Raw genomic sequence first — 23,007 nt, 5'->3', positions numbered from 1 at the left:
TTTAATCAAAGTTGCTCCAGTCTGATGCCTTCTCACTGGGCCAGATGTCAAATGTTTTCTATTGATGTCAATGCAGAAGTAATCACAAAGTCAATCCATTCCACAGATGTCGACTAGCTAGTTTCTCCACCGACCTGTTAGTCTCACCACTGCATCACACTCTTCACTGAACACCTTTGAGGCATGTGAGATTATTTTTTCCATCTGAAGAAGTGTAACCTCTAGAAAAAAAGTCAATCACAGCATAAAGTAATTAAGCACATTATCAACGGTGAGGTTAATTAGAGGGCTAGCTAGACCAGTAGCATTGCAAACAGCAGCAGCACACACACACACACAGTATTTCCTTCTTTTTTTTTACATTAACCTACAAAAGCTGATTCTCACTGTTTGGATTCTGAAATTGATTAAAACAACTTTCAATCAAATTCAATTAATGAATACTCTATGTAGATCAAAGCTATTTTAATGTTTTGTCCTAACATTGCTTGGCTCTGCTCCTGGCTCTTTTTACTGAACCAGTCAAACAATTAATTGAATTGTATCAATTTAGACTACAACCCCATTGCAGGCAGAAGAGTGGCAAATTAAAGGTAGAATTTCCATAAGCACACATTAGGCTACCTGTGATTTGATGTATTGTATGCTGTTGTTAATAACATGAAAGAATAGCACTGTGCTGAAATATCATAAGACAGTGCAGACAGCCTCTATCTCTGAGGCACAGCCCAGTCTGAAATGGCACATGGTTGCATGGTTACAATAGCAAGACTATTCCATAATTATTGACAACCAACCTATACTCTCTCTCTCGTTTCAGAGTGATATGTACCTCATGCGCTACTCACTGTCAGCTACACTACCGTTCAAAAGTTTGGGGTCACTTAGAAATGTCCTTGTTTTTTAAAGAAAAGCTACTTTTTTGTCCGTTAAAATAACATCAAATTGATCAGAAATACAGTGTAGACATTGTTAATGTTGTAAATGACTATTGTAGCTGGAAACGGCTGATTTCTTATGGAATATCTACATAGGCGTACAGAGGCCCATTATAAGCAACCATCACTCCTGTGTTCCAATGGCACGTTGTGTTAGCTAATCCAAGTTTATCATTTTAAAGGCTAATTGATCATTAGAAAACCCCTTTGCAATTATGTTAGCACAGCTGAAAACTGTTGTTCTGATTAAAGAAGCAATAAAACTGGCTTTCTTTAGACTAGTTGAGTATCTGGAGCATCAGCTTTTGTGGGTTCGATTACAAGCCCAAAATGGCCAGAAACAAAGATCGTTCTTCTGAAACTCGTCAGTCTATTCTTGTTCTGAGAAATGATGGCTATTCCATGCGAGAAATTGCCAAGAAACTGAAGATCTCATACAACGCCGTGTACTACTCCCTTCATAGAACAGAGCAAACTGGCTCTAACCAGAATATAAAGAGGAGTGGGAGGCCCCGGTGCACAACTGAGCAAAAGGACAAGTACATTAGAAAAGATTGAGATGGGCAAAAGAACACAGACGCTGGACGGAGATATGGCTTTTTCTTTGCAACTCTGCCTAGAAGGCCTGCATCCCGGGGTCGCCTCTTCAATGTTGATGTTGTTTTGCAGGTGTTTTGCGGGTACTATTTAATGAAGCTGCCAGTTGAGGACTTGTGAAGTGTCTGTTTCTCAAACTAGACACTCGAATGTACTTGTTCTCTTGCTCAGTAGTGCACCAGGGCCTCCCACTCCTCTTTATATTCTGGTTAGAGACCGTTTGCGTTGTTCTTTGAAGGGAGTAGTACACAGCCTTGTACGAGATCTTCAGTTTCTTGGCAATTTCTCGCATGGAATAGCCATCATTTCTCAGAACAAGAATAGACTGACGAGTTTTAGAAGAACGATCTTTGTTTCTGGCCATTTTGGGCTTGTAATCGAACCCACAAAAGCTGATGCTCCAGATACTCAACTAGTCTAAAGAAAGCCAGTTTTATTGCTTCTTTAATCAGAACAACAGTTTTCAGCTGTGCTAACATAATTGCAAAAGGGTTTTCTAATGATCAATTATCTTTTAAAAATGATAAACTTGGATTAGCTAACACAACGTGCCATTGGAACACAGGAGTGATGGTCGCTGATAATGGGCCTCTGTACGCCTATGTAGATATTCCATAAGAAATCTGCCGTTTCCAGCTACAATAGTCTACATGAACAATGTCTACACTGTATTTCTGATCTAACAATGTCTACACTGTATTTCTGATCAATTTGATGTTATTTTAATGGACAAAAAAGTATATTTTCTTTTTAAAAAACGACATTTCTAAGTGACACCAAACTTTTGAACGGTAGTGTATGTGAAGATGGTCCTTTCTAGTGAACCCTGTTTCTGGAACTAGTGGCTGAAGAGGTATACAATAGTAAAGGTATGTAACAGGGATTTTTTCTGTCTCCATGTTTGTTCCTCATATAGTTATCAAAATAATCATCTAGTTGAGCTTTCTGTGCTTGACAAAGCTGTGGTACTTATTTTGTTTAAAAACGAAAAGCATAAGGAGTGCTCAGCCATGACAAAACAGATGCTTGCTTGCATAAAACTTTAAAGCAGGGATATAGACAGACAGCTCATATTCTCTCTCTCTCTCTCTCTCTCTCTCGCGCGCTCTCTCTCCCTCTTTCTCTCTCTCCCTCTCTCGTTCTCTCTCTTTCTCTCACCCCTCCTTTTTTTCTTTAAATGGCATGAAGGTTGAGATGGCTGGAGTCCAAGATCATCATGCCCGAGACCACACAGATGAGGAGAGATAACAGTTGTCTCTGTGAGCCTCTCTCTCACACAGCCTGCAATGTTTCTATACAAGTAGCAGGAGCAGGGAGGGATGTGGTGGGGGGAAGCCACCTGCGGCCGTGACATCACCGCTGTAGAGGCCAGGCCCAAAGGCTCCGTGGGCCCCCGCCTGTCTTATCGCGTATCATGTATCACCTGCAGTTCAACGTCAAGCCCAAAGAGACAGATTTCATCTGTCATCTCTGAGAGGATCTCAATATAATTCACTCCAACCGATCTGACAACCATGCCGGCCGAGAGAGGAGAGAAGGGATTGAGTTGCCAAACCTAATCTTTCAGATGAGGAGGCCTTTTTCTGCCCAGTCATGTCCTTGTGTGCATTTGCAAAGGAGGGGATGAGATATCAGATCTGGCTGTTATTAGAAACAGCATCTTGGGTTAAGTGGGTCCTGTGGTTTCATTCCTGTTTAAATTGAATACATGAACAACTCAACTTACTGTTTTTGTTTCAGGGTAATACAATACTGTTTCACATGCTGAGGTATTTCAAGTACTCCAATAATTTCATGTAGTTGTTCAAGGACAGAGGAGGGGGATGTACAGTGCCTTCAGAAAGTATTCATACTCCTTGATGTATTCCACATGTTATTGTGTTACAGCCTGAATTCAAAATGGATTAAATGAAAAAAATGTCCCACCCATCTACACACAATACCCCGTAATGACAAAGTGAAAATATGTTTTCAGAAAATGTTGCACATTTATTGAAAATGAAATACAGAAATCTCTCATTTACGTAACTATTCACACCCCTACGTCAATACTTTGTAGAAGCACCTTTGGCAGCGATTACAGCTGTGCTTCTTTCTGGGTAAGTCTCTAAGAGCTTTCCACAACTGGATTGTGCAACATTTACCCATTATTCTTTAAAAAATTCTTCAAGCGCTGTCAAATTGTTTGTTGAGCATTGCAAGACAACCATTTTCAGGTCTTGCCATCGATTTTCAAGTTGATTTAAGTTAAAACTGTAACACGGTCCCTCAGGAACATTCACTGTCTTCTTGGTAAACAACTCCACTGTGGATTTGGCCTTGTGTTTTAGATTATAGTCTTGCTGAAAGGTGAATTCATCTCCCATTGTCTGGTGGAAAGCAGACTGAACCAGGTCCTCCTCTAGGATTTTGCCTGTGTTAGCTTCATTTAGTTTCTTTTTTATCCTGAAAAACTCCCCAGTCCTTAACGATTACAAGCATACCCATACCATGATGCAGCCACCACTATGCATGAAAATAATGAAGATTGGTATTCAGTAATGTGTTGTATTGGATTTGCCCCAAACTTAACACTGTGTTCAGGACAAAAAGTGAATTGTTTTGCCACATTTTTTACAGTACTAGTGCCTTGTTGCAAACGGGATACATGTTTTGCAATATTTTTTATTCTGTACAGGCTTCCTTCTTTTCAGTCTGTCAATTAAGTTAGTATTGTGGAGTAACTACAATATTGTTGATCCATCCTCAGTTTTCTCCTATCACAGCCATTAAACTCTAACTCATAGTGAAATCCCTGAGCGGTTTCCTTCCTCTCCGGCAACTGAATTGGGAAGGATGCCTGTATCTTTGTAGTGATTGGATGTATTTATACACCATCCAAAGTGCAATTAATAACTTCACCATGCTCAAAGGGATATTCATTCTGCTTCTTTTTTTTTTTTTACCCATCTACCAATAGATGCCCTTCATTGCGAGGCATTGGGTAACCTCCATGGTCTCTGTGGTTGAATCTGTGTTTGAAAATCACTGCTCGAGTGAGGTACCTTACAGATAATTGTATGTGTGGGGTACAGAGATGAGGTAGTCATTCAAAAATCATGTTAAACACTTTTATTGCACACAGAAGGAATCCATGCAACTTATTATGTGACTTGTTTAGCATGTTTTTATTCCTGAACTTATTTAGGTTTGACATAACAGAGTCAATACTTATTGACTCTATCAGGTTTCAGGTATGACCCAGATGCAGACAGTATAAACAAAAGTTTATTTCTAGTACAGGGGCAGGCAAACAACAGGTCAAAGGCAGGCAGAGGTCAGTAATCCAGAGAGGGCGCAAAAGGTCCAGAACGGCAGGCAGTCTGAGGGTCAGGGCAGGTAGGGGTCAATTATCTAGTGAGGTGTGGCAAGGTATAGCACAGCAGGCAGGCTCAGGGTCAGGGCAGGCAGAACTGTCAAAACCGAGAAGGACTAGAAAACAGGAGCAAGAACAGACAGGAGCAGGGGAACAAACGCTGGTAGGTTTTACGAACGAAATGAACTGGCAACAGACAAACAGAGAACACAGGTATAAATACACAGGGGATAATGGGGAACGTGGGCGACACCTGGTGGAGGGTTGTGACAAGCACAAAGACAGGTGAAACAGATCAGGGTGTGACAGACTCAAGCTTTTTCATTTTTAAATCATTTGTAAAAATGTCAAATAACATAATTCCACTTTGACATTATGGGTTATTGTGTGAAGGCCAATACATTCAGGCTGTAACACAACAACATGTGGAAAAAGCCAAGGGGTGTTAATACTTTCTGAAGGCACTGTACATGTAGTAGGTACTATGTCAACACCAAATCACTTACAATTATCCATGATTATTTACTAAATCACTTCCATTGAAAACAAAGCCTAACTTATTTTCAAGGTTGTCACAAAACACATGTTGTTGGTGTAGATGTGTAGGAAAACCCTTAGCATTTTGAACACTCGTAAAAAATAAGTAGAGAGAAAACCCAATAAACGTCCATAAATGCCGTTAAGCAAAACCATAAATGGTATCAAAAAGCATAACTTAATTAGAAAGACTAATCAATGTTAATGTCTTCATATTTAGTGAAGCAGGGTGGCATAATTAGGCTAGCGGTTCCCGTCTCCACTCTTAGTACAGTCATGGCACTAACAAGGCTTGATGTTGTCTGGAATGGCCGCCCACATAAAACTGCTAATTGCAGGTCTTGGCCCTCCAGCACACTCCCAGTCATAAAGACAACAAGTGAAATTGGTTGTTTTAGCAGTGTGGCGTTAATAAATAATGACACTTTTAAAACAGCCGTTTTTTGGAGAACTCACAAAAACCATACCAAGACATGTTGAGAACTCACAAAAACCATACCAAGACATGTTGAGAACTCACAAAAACCATACCAAGACATGTTGAGAACTCACAAAAACCATACCAATACATGTTGAGAACTCACAAAAACCATACCAAGACATGTTGAGAACTCACAAAAACCATACCAAGACATGTTGAGAACTCACAAAAACCATACCAAGACATGTTTAGAACTCACAAAAACCATACCAAGACATGTTGAGAACTCACAAAAACCATACCAAGACATGTTGAGAACTCACAAAAACCATACCAATACATGTTGAGAACTCACAAAAACCATACCAAGACATGTTGAGAACTCACAAAAACCATACCAAGACATGTTGAGAACTCACAAAAACCATACCAAGACATGTTGAGAACTCGGCACACTGTCTTTTCCTTTCAAATGATGACTTTCCTTGTATTTAAAGCCTGAAGTGCAAATGTGTTTGGCTGATCAACAATATCTTACATAAAAGGTCATGTTACAAGATGTTTACAGTATAAGATAACATTATAATATAAAATAGCCTACCTAACAAAGGGACCTAATGCGGCACCTCTCTGCTGCATGTTTTAACATGAGTAAATATCTGTCCATAATAACATGTTACTCTCTCTCACCTCTTCCATAATGAGAGGAGAAAGTTTATATAACAGGTGTATATACGATGAACAGAGAAATGTGGTACAGAGGTAGCTGATGTGTTTCAATACTTTCCCCTCCTGAGGACCTGATCCATCGTGGGCATTGTTCAAGGTTAACCAACCACTGTCTTATAACTATTATTATTCTTTCTTAATCGGTTTATAAATATTTATGAATCGCCAAAGCTACCCCCACCCACCGTCTTGCAGCAGCTAGAATGGAAGCTCCACCTAAATACATTCCAGGGGCTGAGCTGAGGCGGCCATGGGTTTGTAAGGGAGATAGTGCGGGCAGGAGATTTGTGACAGAGCAGAGCATGAAACCCATCAGTTGATGAGTGGAAATCCCTGCTTTCTAATTAATAGAGGTACACAGGCCAGGGGATAAGGAGGATCAGGGAAATGACATCAGGAAGAAGATACCATCACTCATTTCTGAGGCCCTTTGTCACACTTCAGAATCTGCTGTAATGAATCACTCAAGCATTCTGCAAGATACATTTAAATGGTTGGAGAAAATTCATTGTCCGGTGGAGAGCATTTCGATAAGGATCTTTTCTTCTCGCCTCTCTCTCTCCCTCTTCTTCGTCCTCTTCTTCTTTTTCTTATTTGTCAAAGAAAAGGGGCCTCCTGATCAAAAAACGAAATCAAGACCAAAGCCAAGCAACAGGTGCACTTTGTGAAAAGCTGCTGCTGGAATCTGCAAGTGGACCTGAAAGCTTTTCAGGCGAGAGAAAGCAGATCTGAGATGCTGCAGGAGAAAGGGGAGGATTAACAGCCATAGGGTCAACAGGAAGTATCAAGGTCAGGGAGGGGAGGTGAAATAAAGTACAATATAACACATCATCTACCATTCTTAAAAGGTTGTAGGCTACTTCTTCTGTGTGTGACTGTAGAAACTCAGGCAGGCGCTAGGTTGAGATGTTTGTGTTTGTGCTAATGTAAGGTTATTTTACAGCTGGCTTAGTGTTGTTTGTCGTATTGTTTCTGAGATCATACAAACGGCATTTGTTTCTTTGATCATTGAAAGCAGTGAGGGGTATGTTGTTGTGAATGTGGACAGTACGGTTGTATGTAGGGAAGAGATCTCTGTGTTGTGTAGAATATTGTGATTTCTGTTAAGAAGACTGTTGATGATTAGATTTATTTTCTAGATGTTTTCTATGTATTACTTACTTATAAAAATGTACTGCACAGTTGATATGATGGATTGGAAAGAACCTATTGAACTGTTGAGGGGTTACAGCTGTAGGGCGCTATGATAGGGTTCAGCATGAGAAATGCACCTGTGATGCATTGTACATAGTGGCTCATAGAAAATGTCACCAAAATATCTTACTTTACTGTTTGAGTTGATTTAATTGAGTAATTTCTTGTTATAACTTGGACAATGGAAAAAGTAACTGGACAACAACATCTTCCCCCTTCAAGAGGCCTTTGAAGCAGATTACTATACCAGAATATACTTTTCATACATGTCATCAGGAGGCAAGATGGGAATCAATAAAGCAATAGTAGCTGTTGCAAGGTTCACAAAACTGTCAGTTAAAATGCAACTGTACTATATACTCAAATATCCTTTAGTCTTTCTGATGGTTACATTTGAAGCTAAATGAAGTGGGGAAACAAAATGCTATACTGTATATCTGGCAGTATCATATATTCTCCCAGGGGATTTACTAAGGCTGCTCATGGACAATACTACTCTAATTTGTTAAATGTGCACAAGCATATTGCAAAAACAGTTCATACTACAAGTAAATGTAGTTTCTGTATTCTCTCCTCAGCCTTGTCTTTGTTTGCTATGAAGAGATCATTTAAGTTTTTGGGCTGCTAAGTAGTTCAATCCAACCCTGGGGAACTACTGTATACCCCAGTGAAACCAGATTTTTATACTTTTTTCCCTTCTTTCTTTTTATTTTATTTAGCTCCAGCCTTATATCCCAATGCAATTATTTAATATGCACCCACTCATAGTCTGCATATGTTACTTTTTAATTACAGGAAAAATCTAACTTGTAAGATGATGGGCTGGAAGGTGCCATTGCATTGTTATTTTTTTTCATCCTGGTATTCTGATTATGTGAGCTGGGCTCCTTTGCTAAGCGATGATAAGCAGAATTTCCATGTTCTCTGCATAATTAATCCATCTTTGCCTCTCTTCATGCCAACTCTGCCGTTATCGCCTGCACATGCCTGAATTGCAAAAGAATCCTCTCTTCAATTGGAACTTATTGATATTCAAAAAAAAACTGGAAATCCTTCAAATTTAAGCCACAGATTGTTAAATGGATTAATTTCGCGGCAATCGCAGGCATCTAACGCATGAAGACAGGCAAAGCAAATTGAAAGTGTCTCCTGTTTGTGGAGTTTTAGTCCTAAAATGATAGGGGTTTATTGGCATGTTTTTTTTCCATAGTCAAAAATTACCATTCATTTGCATCCTATAAAATACTTTTAAATGGTTGAAAATTCAGAGGAATTTCTTTCAATGCCTGTCGTTTGGCTGGATGATAACAACTTCAGCTTCCACACATCTGGACGCTTTTGATACTGGCTGAAAGGAATGTCTGAATATTTAATATTTTTATCTGTTTTCATCGATGGTTTCACCATTAAGGATGGCTCGGCTATTTTGCATGGAGCCTGGCAGATGTAGATTTATTTTCTGAGCTGTCTACGCTCTGCCTTTCCCTGAATATATTGATGCATTTTCCCATTTTGCTGTGCACTGGTGCCTCTGCATATGTAATAAACTAGCACACACACTGTTATAAAATCAACCAACTGACAGTGGTATCATACTGCTTTTTACAAGCAGGTCTGTTATTGCCATTGCACAGGTTTCAAAAACTAAATTAAACACATAAATAGATTTAAGATTTATATTATTAGAAATAATCATTTCATATGTGTAGGAGTTACAGTACTTATTGAAAATATAGACTAAAACCAACTTTAGCATTGACTTTATAATGTAATAATCATAGATTAATTAACTCAATATTCAGTATATTTTCTTGTTGCCCCAATTGAATACAGCTGTAATTTCCGGGGAATTAATCTGACAGAATAGAGAGTAGGGACACTACATTAGCTATGCATTTAGCGTCCAAATGTTATGCCAGTAGTTTTGTCTATTGCAGCCTGGCATGGTATTTCCCTTTGATGCTAATCATATAGGATTTCTACGAAGACAAACAGCTGAAACAAACCTCTGAATGTTGTGTACATGAGCTACTGAATAGTGGTGTGTCCAACATGGATACATTTAAGGGTTTTATAATGTGACTCTTTAAGTTGTTGAATGAGGTTTAATCCTAATGGCTACCTCTTCCAAAATAAAGCCTTCAAAACTATTTCAAGACAACAGCATGACACTTTGATTAATAAAGCATGTACCCTAGCCCTTTGAAAGGAAACAGGCAATGGGCAAGTATAGCTTTTTGTACTTATAAAATATAAGAAATAAAGTGCCTTCAGAAGGTATTCATACACCTTGACTTATTCCACATTGTGTTACAGCGTGAATTCAAAATATTTTAAATAAATACAAAGTAGCACCATCTACACACAGTACCCCATAATTGCAAAGTGAAAACCTGTTTTTTGAAATTCTTGCAAATATATTGAAAGTTAAATATATAAATATCTAATTTACATAACTATTCACACCCCTGAGCCAATACTGTACATTATATAATCACCTTTGACAGTGATTACAGCTGTCTACAGCTGAGTCTTTCTGGGTAAGTCTCTACAAGCTTTGCACACCTGGATTGTACAATATTTGCACATTATAATTTTTTTAATTCTTCAAGCTCTGTCAAGTTGGTAGTTGATCAATGCTAGACATACATTTTAAAGTATTGCCATAGATTTTCAAGTAGATCAAGTCAAAACTGGAAATTGGCCACTCAGGAACATTCACTGTATTCTTGGTAAGCAACTCCAGTGTATATTTGACCTTGTGTTTTAGGTTATTGTGCTGCTGAAATTTGAATTCATCTCACAGTGTCTGGTGGAAAACAGACTGAACCAGATTTTCCTCTAGGATTTTTCCTGTGCTTAGCTCCATTCCATACATTTTTTATCCTGAAAAACTCCCCAGTCCTTATTGATTACAAACATACCCATAACATGATACAGCTACTGTACCACTATGCTTGAATATATAGACAGTGGTACTCAGTAATGTGTTGTTTTGAATTTGTCCCAAACATAACACTTTCAGGACAAAAAGTGAATTGCTTTGCCACATTTTTTGCAATATTACTTTAGTGCCTTGTTGCAAACAGGATGCACGTTTTGGAATATTTGTATTCTGTACAGGCTTCCTTCTTTTCACTCTGTCAATTAGGTTAGTGTTGTGGAGTAACTACAATGTTGTTGATCCATCCCCAGTTTTCTCCTATTACAGCCATTAAACTCTGTAACTGTTTTAAAGTCACCATTGGCCTCATGGTGAAATCCCTGAGTGGTTTCCTTCCTCTCCGGCAACTGAGTTAGGAAGGACACCTGTATCTTTGGAGCGACTGGGTGTATTGATACACTATCCAAAGTGTAATTAATAACTTCACAATGCTTTGCTTTTTTTATTTATACCCATCTACCAATAGGTGCCCTTCTTTGCGAAGCATTGGAAAACCTCCCTGGTCTTTGTGTTTCAAATGCACTGCTCGAATGAGGGACCTTACAGATAATTGTATGTGTGGGATACAGAGATGAGGTAGTCGTTCAAAAATAATGTTAAACACTATTATTGCAGAGAGAGTGAGTCCATGCAACTTATTATGTGACTTGTTAAGCAAATTTGTACTCCTGAACTTATTTAGGCTTGCCATAACAAAGGGGTTGAATACTTATTGACTCAATACATTTCAGCTTTTAATTTTTAATTAATTGGTCAAAATTTCAAAAAACATCATTCCAGTTTGACATTAAGGGGTATTGTGTGTAGGCCAGTGACAAAAAAAACTCTATTTAATCCAATTTAATTTCAGGCTGTAACATAACAAAATGTGAAAAAAGTCAAGGGGTGTGAATACTTTCTGAAGGCACTGTAAATGAAAGGGGGAAATCACTGTCGTTGTGAAAACACTTACCGAGGTAAACTCATGTTGAATTGTACCAGAGGGTAAAATCAAGATAATCTCATAGCCTAGGACCAAATCACAGTTTAGCTAGCTAGCTATTACGATTAACATTTACGTTAACAGTCTGTCACAAGGTACGAATGACAGGAGATCATAGGTACTAGTTATTTCAACCATTTTGATTATGTATTTTACATTCTGCAATTTCCCCCACACAATATATGACATTACCTTCTCTTTACTCCAAAATATCACTATTGCAAGCAAAGATACATTAGGTCTACAAGAGACTTTAATGATTATTTCTACATTTAAACATTAAAGTCTTAAAAAAGATGTAAGTCATGTAAATTCCAAATGATGTCACAATCTCTGACTTTTGACTATTTGAAAAGACATCCAGATTACCAATAAGAATATGCTAAGGGACAACAGTGTCCCATGTTGCTCCCTTCCTCCTTTCTAACAACAACAAGGTTTTATTTCCAGGTTTACACATCACTCCCGATGGGAGCGGCATAGTGTGTTCATCTTCCTCCTCTCTTTTCTTTCAGCACTTCCCTAAACCCCATTTTAGCCTAATCTTAAAATGTGTGGCATTTAGATTTTTTTTGTCCGTATTTTTTATGCTGTTGTTGTGTTTTGTTGTCACAAACCAAATGATAATCATAAGACCCCGTTGTTTAGTATCTTCCCTAGTAAACAGACAGTATCTGGATGTGGGTGCAGAGCAGAGGAAGGAAGAAGTGGTGCATCTCTGGGGAGAGAGAGAGACAGATCTGGCTGTTGTGTTGTGTACTTCTCCAGGGCCCGAGGTGCTGTTGGCAGTGGGGACAGTGGAGTGGGCACACTCTCAGACATCTGTTTGCACACTGCTGCTGGAACTGCTGGCTGGAGGGAGCACTCAGCCGGCACAACAACCACCAGCATCACCTACCCTACCTTCGGTTGAAAATTGACTTTTGCAGAAATTGACATATTGATAGGGTATATACCTCATTGTGTGGTTTTAAATGACAACAGTGCTTGTTGTTGAGAGCAGAATGCAGTGTCCAAGATATATACCATATTACAAGATTAAGAAAATGTAAATGTGACAATATTTGAGTACCACATAGATATTATGTATTTATCTAGGCAAGTCAATTAAGAACAAATTCTTATTTATAGTGAGGGCCTAAACCAGCCAGACCCAGATATCGCCGGGCAAATTGTGTGGTGCCCTATGGGACTCCCATTCGCAGCCGGTTGTGAATCGAATAAATCTATAACCTCTTGAACTTTGGTATCGTACCTCATATTTTCACCAAAATAGACCTTGCTTTCGTATCTGAGGCCCGAAGGACAGGCGTGGTCGGCACTGAAACTGCTCCAGCTGTATCCACTACCTACCCATGTACACACACACACACACACATTCACGTACATACGCATCCACGCACACACTCACTCAAACACACTCCCATGCACACCTCACCTTCTCTGGCCAATCCCCAACTACCTTAGCAGCAACCAACAGAAGATATGTCATATTCTATTGTTCTTTTCAGGCATAGTAGTGAGCCATACATTACCCATTGCTTGGGGTGGCAGGTAGCCTAGTGGTTAGAGCGTTGGGCCAGTAACCAAAAGGTTGCTGGATCAAATCCCGTGCTGCCTCTGAACAAGGCAGTTAACCAACTGTTCCCTGGTAGGCTGTCATTGTAAATCAGGATTTGTTCTTAACTGACTTCCCTCACTAAATAAAAAATACAAGCATAGTTGGAATTTTCAAAACAATTAAAGCAACCAACTCACCTGACACACACCCTTCTGTGCTGTGATTGTGAATGACTACTCAAATGTGACACAACAGTTCTAATCAATTGATTTAGCATTGGATCGTATCTACCTTCTCCCTGTAATCAGATTATGAGTGCACAGTACTGTGTCTGTACACTGTATACCTTCACCTATTAATATGATCAACCTTGTGTCATTGATTTCCCCAGTGATGGAAACACTATCATGTTAATTATCACAACCATCTGGTCCAGACAGTGAAAAAGCTTCCTCCGCCTGTCTCTCACAGATTTGTAGCTGTCAGTCAGTCAACCCTCCGTCTTCAAACAAGTCACCAGGGCTTAGGAAGAGCAAAGCAGCAGAGATCACTAACTCTACTGTAGCTTCAGTCTCAAGGGATTTAGGAGTGGCGTTAGATTCATCTCCAGCTGGAAATTTGACTCTCCTTCTCTCACAATATTGTTGCTCGCACCTCCTATACCACAAATCACTATGGATTTTGGTGCTTGGTTGGTTCACACTGGAAACCCTTTTGCTGCATGGATATGTATTTGTGGTGTTTTTATAAAGACAACCTAATTTCTTCACAGTATGTGTTCCCTTCAGTGAAATGTAATTGATTGTATTCAGTGAAGATTAAGATGTTTTCAGTCAAATGAGACAATAACACACTGGCATGCTGCATTTACCCTGACATACAAAATGATAACTTTATATTGTTGTGTTGTACGTAACATGGTGATAATAAGAGGTATTACTGTTTGGTTTATTTCAATCGCTTTGGTGCAATTTTCACAAGTATGTGGTACATTTTCACAACGCTCAGTACAAAAATCTAAACAGATCATCAACATGGCAGTTGTTTCAAAACTAGGGTTGCAAAGCTACCGGTAATTTACCAAAGTTACCGTAATCTTCAGTAATTTTGTTAATTAACAGAAAATATATGGCAAACTATCGTAACTTTGGTAATTTATACTCAAATAACTTGTAAAAAATTATTCATGTAAAGTATTCATTTATTATATCTGTGTCCATGAGTTTCTAGTAGATAGACTATATGGTTCAACAGAAAATAGACTAATTAATGAGAAAAAGCATCTAATCAACAATTGCATTATTTTCAATTAACTCTGCAACTCTTCAAACTATTGATTTTTTCCACAAGTGCTGCCAGTTTGACACCCAAAATATTGACAATAAATACATATTGAGATAGTAAAATAAATAAGTTTGTAAAAAAAGATATAAAGGATATTTAATGCTGAAACCCTCATTAAATACCAATGGTATTCACTAAAATGATGGTTTATATTTAGGATAATGTTTTACAGCTTTGTCATTCTATTTTTAATTTTTAAATGATCTTATACCATTATTTCATATGTTTTACATGTGATAAGTGCAGCAGGTAGCCTAGCGGTTAAGAGTGTTGGGCCGGTAACTCTAAGGTCTCTCGTTTGAATCCCGAGCCAACTAGGTGAAAAATCTATCATTGTGCCCTTGAGCAAGGCACTTAACCCTAATTGCTCGTGTAAATCGCTCTGGAGAAGTGTCTGCAAAATTATTTCAATGTAAAATAATGCCACACAAAGGGCCAGAGATTATTACAGACACCTGTGATAATCTGAAGTACCCAAAAGAGCCACTAGATGTGATAGATTACATAAAATCCTTGAAAGATACCAACATTCTGGTAGTTTACTGGCAAATTTTTCCCTTTGCAACCCTATTCAAAACTAAGCACATTTTCAATTGACTAATAAGTACAACACACAACATCATACTGTAACGTTTTCACCAAACTTGTGTTTCACATTACAATACATGTTCATATAAAGTAATTGCTTTTAACAATTCAATGCTCACATTACTTTTGATATGATTGTCTTCTCATTTGTTAAAATACATTTGACTATTACTTAATCCGACTGCTCTTAATTGATAATCACTTAACCTTTTGGTAAACCTAAAGATTTTAAACTGTTTTTTTCTATCATAGATTTTAAGAACTACATAATGAAAATATATGTTTGTAAAGAATAAACATATAAAGTATGATATATATACTTTAATGTACTATTATGATGATGAATATTGTGATTTCACTTCACAGTCAATTTTAAGCAATCTGATATTGACAAGATCAGAGATTTACTCTACCGTATAAACGAAAACAGCAGTAACTACACTTTAGTTAAAATTGAGTTAAGGCTGAAATCAGGCTATATCTGTTTTTTGTCTTGTGACAAAGTGTCCTGGTTCAATTATCTTCCGTTTCAGAAAATAAATGGTGTCAAATTTGCAGTAACTACAAAATCCAAGTCAAAACCAAGGCAAACAGCAGTAAGTGAAGTTACTAAATGAAGTTACTGCACTCTGGCTCTGTTCCACTGTGTTTAGACTGCAGTTACTGCAGTTTGCCTTGCCCCTCACACACACTATGAGACTGCCAAGAAAGTTGGATAAACACCTTTAGATATTAGATTGTGCACTTTGCTTTTGCATTACCCAAATATTGTTTAAGGTCATACAAAGGCAGAGGGCAGTATCAGCATTTTAGGGGTCATAGGTCAGATCAGTGGTCATGGTTTATATATATATATATATATAAAAAATTACTTCATAATACAGTTTTTGTTCAACCACTTGTGCAATTTTTGTGGTATGTGGTACATAACAGCACAAAAATCTAAACAGATCATCAAAATTGCTCATGTTTCAAAACTAAGCACATTTTAAATTGTCTGAGTACAACAAACAAATTAACAGTCACTTGTTCACTGCACCAAATCAGTCTTTCAATTTGCATATAAATTCAATCTAAGTCTCTGCTTTTCAAAATGCAATATTCACTTTACTTTTGATATGATTTTCTTGTCATTTGTTAACAATACAATTAACTATCACTTAATCAAACTGCTCAAAACTGATAACTACTAAATCAAAATGACGTAGTGCCTAGTTAACGTATCTGAACAGTGTACATTTCTATCAGTTTGACATCAATTTATGTTGGAAGGTAAATCCTAAATGGATTTGGCTTTAAATACTTCATCATCATTCTCCATCAGCCAATGTGCTTCACAATGTCAAAGTGGAAAGAGTCACTCTATGTGCTCCCATTTGAAATGATAGTGTAGTGTACAATGCACTGCTGAAATACCTGGGTTTTATATAACAGTGTATTCCACTCATTGTCTGAATTTACACAGTAAGCTGATTCATTTCAAGGAGAGAGACAGGCGATACTGTAACAGTTGACAAGTCACATAAAAAAAGAAAGTGATCTTGTACAATGTTGCATGGGACAGAAATGGAAAACAACACTGTGCTGCATTTTTACAGTAGCTAACTGCTTTACAATACCCCTATTTCTGATGTTTTATCTAACATATGTACTTTATAAGGATAATGTAAGACTAACATATTTCTCAACATGCTCACAACTTGCCATTGGATTCAAATAATTTGAAAATTATATTTACCATCTACTATTTTTTCTATTCATCACTTCAAAAAGAACAGGTTTGAAATGTGTATCTTGTACTTTTTGCTATTGGATTTCATGGTAGTTAAAATGACTCAATGCTGAGCCTATCATTATCTGATGTATTGGTGACTAAACAAAATGTTCTCATGGTATTTCACGGAAACGTTTATTTTGCATGAATGACTCAGGGGTGACAGATGTGTGAAACCACAATGAATGCACAATCAAAGGTTCGGAACATAAGATAGTGGGCATTACAAGTGTTATCAGTTTAGAGTTTGGTACTTAGAGTTAGAAAATATACCACTTACATCTAAAACATTTGCAAAAGTGACTGAAAAACAAAAACGGTAAGATAATACATAAGTACATTATCACTTATCTACCTACAACATATTTGGCTGGAGAACCCAAAAAAACTTTAAAGCCATTTTTCTCAGATTCGCTGTTTGCCTTCAGTTCAGCTGGCTGCCCTGCCCTTGCACTTAGTCTTCCTCTTGTTCCCCTATCGCCATGGGTACACCTTCCTGTAAACGATGGCACTATACTTTGGTTTAACCTGTTCTGTCTTAAAAATTACTGTAGATGTCCTTAAAGATTAGAATGTTCCAAAGTGGTTAGCCAAAAAGTTGAGAAGATACTGTAGATGACACATGCATCATTCAGGGTTACTATCAAACAGGTATGTCACATTTCTGTTTCGTCCATAACTTGTTATCTGCTTGTAGCAGGACATGTTTACAGGGATCTTTTTCTCTAACTATAAGTGACATCCCACTGCGCACAAACTGGTTGAATCAACATTGTTTCAACGTAATTTGGCAACGTATTGTGACGTGGAATCTATGTGGAAAATACATTGGATTTGAACAAAGTCATTAACGTTGTTTTGAGGATGAAATTTCAACCACAGGATTATGTCATCATGGTAACCAAATTTCAGCATAGACTAACCTTGCACAAAATATGTTGATTTTGTACCTTTAAAACAATGTCAGATTTCCAACATTATATCCACTATCACAACGACAAAAAATTTGGCTTGGCAGCATCTACTGGAGAATTGATCAATGTACAGCTAGCTTTTGGTCTCCCATCCAAAGTTTTAACCAAGCCTTGCTAAGCTATGATACTGACTATTGCCAATGTGCTATTGTGAGAACGATTGTTGAGAGATCTCCACATAAAAATGAAATACTGTAGATTCACTGCTGCTATTGAATTCATTAAAAAGGGTAGGTTTAAGAGAGCAAATTAAATGTAACCATAATTTATCGATCATCAATTATGTTAATTCGGCCTGTTTTAGCATTTTCAAAGTCATCAACAGCTATTGTTTGAATTCAACCCAGAATTCCACTAAAAATAGACAATACAATAAGCTTAGGGTTTCAAGCTCTGGTTGATTTCAAATGTAAAGATAATTAGGGATATTGAAATGTGTTTGGCAACCAAATATCAAAATTTGAAGGAGATGCATTATCTGCTTGGATAGTTTCATCTGTGCCACTGAATTAGTCTGGCTTTAATTCCAGTTTGTCTACAAATAATATAATTATATGTTGGATTCACCTCTCCATCTCAACCAAAAATCTAAGTGAAAGAATAGGTCTAAATCAAACCAATTTTTTAAAAGTGTATTTAAAGTTTGATTTTATTTAGTGTAATTTGTAATTTGATACAGTGTAATTTACAGCACTGTAGGAAATTACATTCAGAGGGCAATTTTGAAACATGTACAGTTGAAGTCTGAAGTTTACATACACCTTAGCCAAATACATTTAAACTCAGTTTTTCACAATTCCTGACATTTAATCCTAGTAAAAAGTGTCTGTCTTAGGTCAGTTAGGATCACCACTTTATTTTAAGAATGTGAAATGTCAGAATAATAGTAGAGATAATGATTCATTTCTTTCATCATATTCCCAGTGGGTCAGAAGTTTACATACACTCAATTAGTATTTGGTAGCATTGCCTTTAAATTGTTTAACTTGGCTCAAACAAGCTTCCCACAATAAGTTGGGTGAATTTTGGCACATTCCTCCTGACAGAGCTGGTGTAACTGAGTCAGGTTTGTAGGCCTCCTTGCTCGCACACGCTTTTAAAGTTCTGCCCACAAAATGTCTATAGGATTGAGGTCAGGGCTTTGTGATGGCCACTCCAATACCTTGACTTTGTTGTCCTTAATTTAAGCCATTTTGCCACATGTTTGGAAGTATGCTTGGGGTCATTGTCCACTTGGAAGACTCATTTGCGACCAAGCTTTAACTTTCTGACTGATGTCTTGAGATGTTGCTTCAATATATCCACATAATTTTCCTCCCTCATGATGCCATCTATTTTGTGAAGTGCACCAGTCCCTCCTGCAGCAAAGCACCCCCACAACATGATGCTGCCACCCCCGTGCTTCACAGTTGGGATGGTGTTCTTCGGCTTGCAATCTTCCCCCTTTTTCCTCCAAACATAACGGTTGTCATTATGGCCAAACAGTTCTGTTTTTATTTCATCAGACCAGAGGACATTTCTCCAAAAAGTACGATCTTTGTCCCCATGTGCAGTTGCAAACCGTAGTCGGGCTTTTTTATGGCCGTTTTGGAGCAGTGGCTTCTTCCTTGCTGAGCGGCCTTTCAGGTTATGTCGATATAGGACTCGTTTTACTGTGGATATAGATACTTTTGTACCTGTTTCCTCCAGCATCTTCACAAAGTCCTTTTCTGTTGTTCTGGGATTGATTTGCACTTTTCGCACCAAAGTATGTTCATATCTAGGAGACAGAAGGCTTCTCCTTCCTGAGCGGTATGACGGCTGCGTGGTCCAATGATGTTTATACTTGCGTACTATTGTTTGAAATTCATCCACAGGTACACCTCCAATTGACTCAAATTATGTCAGTTAGCCTATCAGAAGCTTCTAAAGCCATGACATGATTTTCTGGAATTTTCCAAGCTGTTTAAAGGCACAGTCAATTTAGTGTATGTAAACATCTGACCCAATGGAATTGTGATACAGTGAAATAATCTGTCTGGAAACCATTGTTGGAGAAATTACTTGTGTCATGCACAAAGTAGATGTCCTAACCGACTTGCCAAAACTGTAGTTTGTTAACAAGACATTTGTGGAGTGGTTGAAAAACGAGTTTTAATGACTCCAACCTAAGTGTATGTAAACTTCCGACTTCAACTGTACTTGAAATCTAGCTAACCCTGGACCATGATAAGAACTGTCTGACAGTCACCAGGGGAAGAGCAAGCAAGTTCCATGTTGGTCACTGGGATATGGAAAGTGATGGCAGTGGCAGGGGCCAACTGAAATAAAGCAGATAAATGCTTCCATCCTTAAAGGGATACTTCTGGATTTTGGCTATGACGCCCTTTATCTATTTACGCAGAGTCAGATGAATTTATGGATACCATTTGTATGTCTCTGCATCCAGTATGCAGGAAGTTGGAGGTAGTTTCGCAAGCCAATGCTAATTAAATTAGCACAATGACTGGAAGTCTATGGTATCTACAAGCATGCTAGCAGTTACCATAGACATCGAGGCATTGCGCTAATGCTAGTTAGCAATTGTGCTAACGCTAGTTAGCAACTTCCTTCAAACTGCACGCAGAGACACAGGAATGATATCCACAAGTTAATCTGACTGTGGGGAAGTATATAAAGGGCTTCATTGCCAAAATCCTGAAGTATCCCTTTAGGATGAAGCATAGTTGACTAGTTAACCCTTTCAATTATCGCCTAGTCTCAGACCCCAATTTCAAAATCCTGGATTGGGTCATTTCACAGGCGACTTGCTTGCCTTACTTGACAGTTCAATTGGCTAATTGAAGAAGTACATGTCTAGTTTATGTGAATGTTTAAGAAATTCTACTTAAAGTCAGAGTCATGACAATAACGTATTTTTTTTTTTGGGGGGGGGGACTTTAAAAAATGTACTCAAGGTGGTAGGCTACAGCAGCTGTATTATGGAGGAACAATTCGGAATTCAACTAATTTTACATTGTAAAGTAGGTCTACTATGCAATTGTAATAATCTGACAAATATGAAATGTGCTTCTCTTTTCCTACAATGAAATGATTTGAGGCTTCTATAGTGTCATAGAGTCCAGAACAATGTAAGCGGTGCATGTGTAGACTCGCAAGCCGCCTGATCTCGCGAGTTTATCTGGTCATTTCAAGGCTCTCTGTGTATGTGTGCGTGTGCGTGTGTGTGCATGTGTGTGTGTGTGTGCGTGCGTGCGTGCAGTGAGAGTCTGTGTCCAGTGTGCAAAATTACAGCTGTTAATGCTTACTCTAGGCCTATGAAGTAATCAGTTGGGTTTCATAAATGGAAAAATAAAATATCCTTCAGATAACTTAAATATTCATTATAATGTAGTATTCTCTAATTATTTTATCTAAAAACTAAAACGGACATTTTTCAAGTTTGACATGGTGGGAATTGGAATGCACCGACAAACGCATATCCAAAACCCGTGCCAAATATTGGTGGTTCAAAATGTGTTGAGAATTATTTGGCTAACCCCACAAAATGTGACATTCCACTAGTAATTAACAATTAAGAAATCACTACTTCGGTAGCACAAGCTAAAAGTCAAGTTTAAGAAGCGGTGTCTACGGTACCCGTGGAGGCACAAACGTTATCTTCAAACAAAAGCGCGAAACGCTTTCACCTCCCCAGTCAGTCCGTGCGGATCGCAACTCAGTGCAGCCTCATCTCGGAGAACGCCATTGAGAAAGAGTGAGTGAAAGAGAGAGAGCGAGCTAGAGAGAAATAGAGCAGATCAGAGGAAGAGAAAGGAAAGAGACAGAGCGACATACTCTGTGAAAAAAGTGTCCATAATTCGTCACCCTTTCTTTCTCAATTTCCATCACAAACCCTACCGGTGCTTGGATGAACCAAAACCTATCGATCAGTCAGTGCTACACCTGGATCTCCTGACCAGCTCCGAGCAGGCATGTCCCGAAGGAAGCAGAGCAACCCCAGGCAAATTAAACGTAAGTTTTACAGCCTCGCTGTCCTGTTATCTACCAAAGCTTGTTGGAGAAGTAAAATTAGGTTAGTGAGGGACTAGTCACTTCGGCACCGATGTCAATTGGCAATCCCAGATTTAATTGATACTGTTGATGTAGTTTCGTTCATTGATAAATGAGTTATGTTTTTGATCAATCATATTCTGTCATATGCTATTGCTGAGAAAGGTGTTCCATCTTCTGACTTTTCAAATTATGTGTTTCCAAATAAAGGAGGGAGACTATGTTATTTTAAAGTTTGCTTGGTGTTTTCTTAGAAGTGGATCAGGTATTTTATCATATTTGACATATTATTTATGTCAAGCAAATCAGGATTCTATTCTTGTGATTTATTATAATGTGCTGATATGATCTACAGACATTAAACACCTAAAGTTAAAGAGTGCATATCCTTTGCAAACTGTCTTCTTGGAATTCTGTTTCCAATTAAACAAATTAAGTATTATATCTTAAACCTAAGCAATAAATAAATTATGTAGTAATACTAATGTCAGATGTACTGAATAACCTACGTCAAATGAGTAATGTCCCCCTTCTCACACACACACACACACACACACACACACACACACACACACACACACACACACACACACACACACACACACACACACACACACACACACACACACACACACACACACACACACACACAAACTGTATAAATAAATTAAACCTAAATTAAAACTTTTACAATAATAGCATGAACCCTAATCATTCTGCAGATTTAGGTAGTGATTGTGTCACTGTCTTAATATATAATTGGTTATACACAATTATAACTGGACAGGTTATATACATTAAAAAAATACTGAAAAGTGTTCATGGTAATATAATAACTAAAATATATATGTCAAATACAATGGATAGTGTTTTTAATAGTACTACATGTACCTGTTGCTTAGTTTCATCCCCCATTTCAACAAAGCATTGTGCCTCTGGATCTCTGATAATTCAAGGGTTATTTCAATCACTTCAAATACCAACGCTTTGAGTGAAATACCATGTGACATGAGACAGAATTGATCTATAGGGATTTT

General features: G+C 37.9%; 1 protein-coding gene across 2 annotated transcripts in view; it reads left to right on the top strand.

The window, feature by feature from the left end:
• The first annotated feature begins 21,513 nt into the window (after nucleotides 1–21,513).
• The window catches only part of LOC139573659 (zinc finger protein ZFPM2-like), a 139,885-nt gene continuing 138,391 nt past the window's right edge, over nucleotides 21,514–23,007 (top strand). The window contains exon 1 of one of the 2 annotated variants that reach the window (XM_071397358.1): nucleotides 21,514–21,931. In XM_071397358.1, the coding sequence (XP_071253459.1) occupies nucleotides 21,892–21,931 (40 nt within the window). In that variant the 5' untranslated portion in view covers nucleotides 21,514–21,891. The remainder of the gene's footprint in view (nucleotides 21,932–23,007) is intronic. The other variant, XM_071397357.1, reaches the window with a different exon arrangement.

This window comes from Salvelinus alpinus, chromosome 4 (genome assembly GCF_045679555.1).
Source record: "Salvelinus alpinus chromosome 4, SLU_Salpinus.1, whole genome shotgun sequence".
Taxonomy (NCBI): domain Eukaryota; kingdom Metazoa; phylum Chordata; class Actinopteri; order Salmoniformes; family Salmonidae; genus Salvelinus; species Salvelinus alpinus.
Note: the sequence above shows the minus strand (reverse complement) of the source record. Positions and strands in the feature narration are given on the sequence as shown.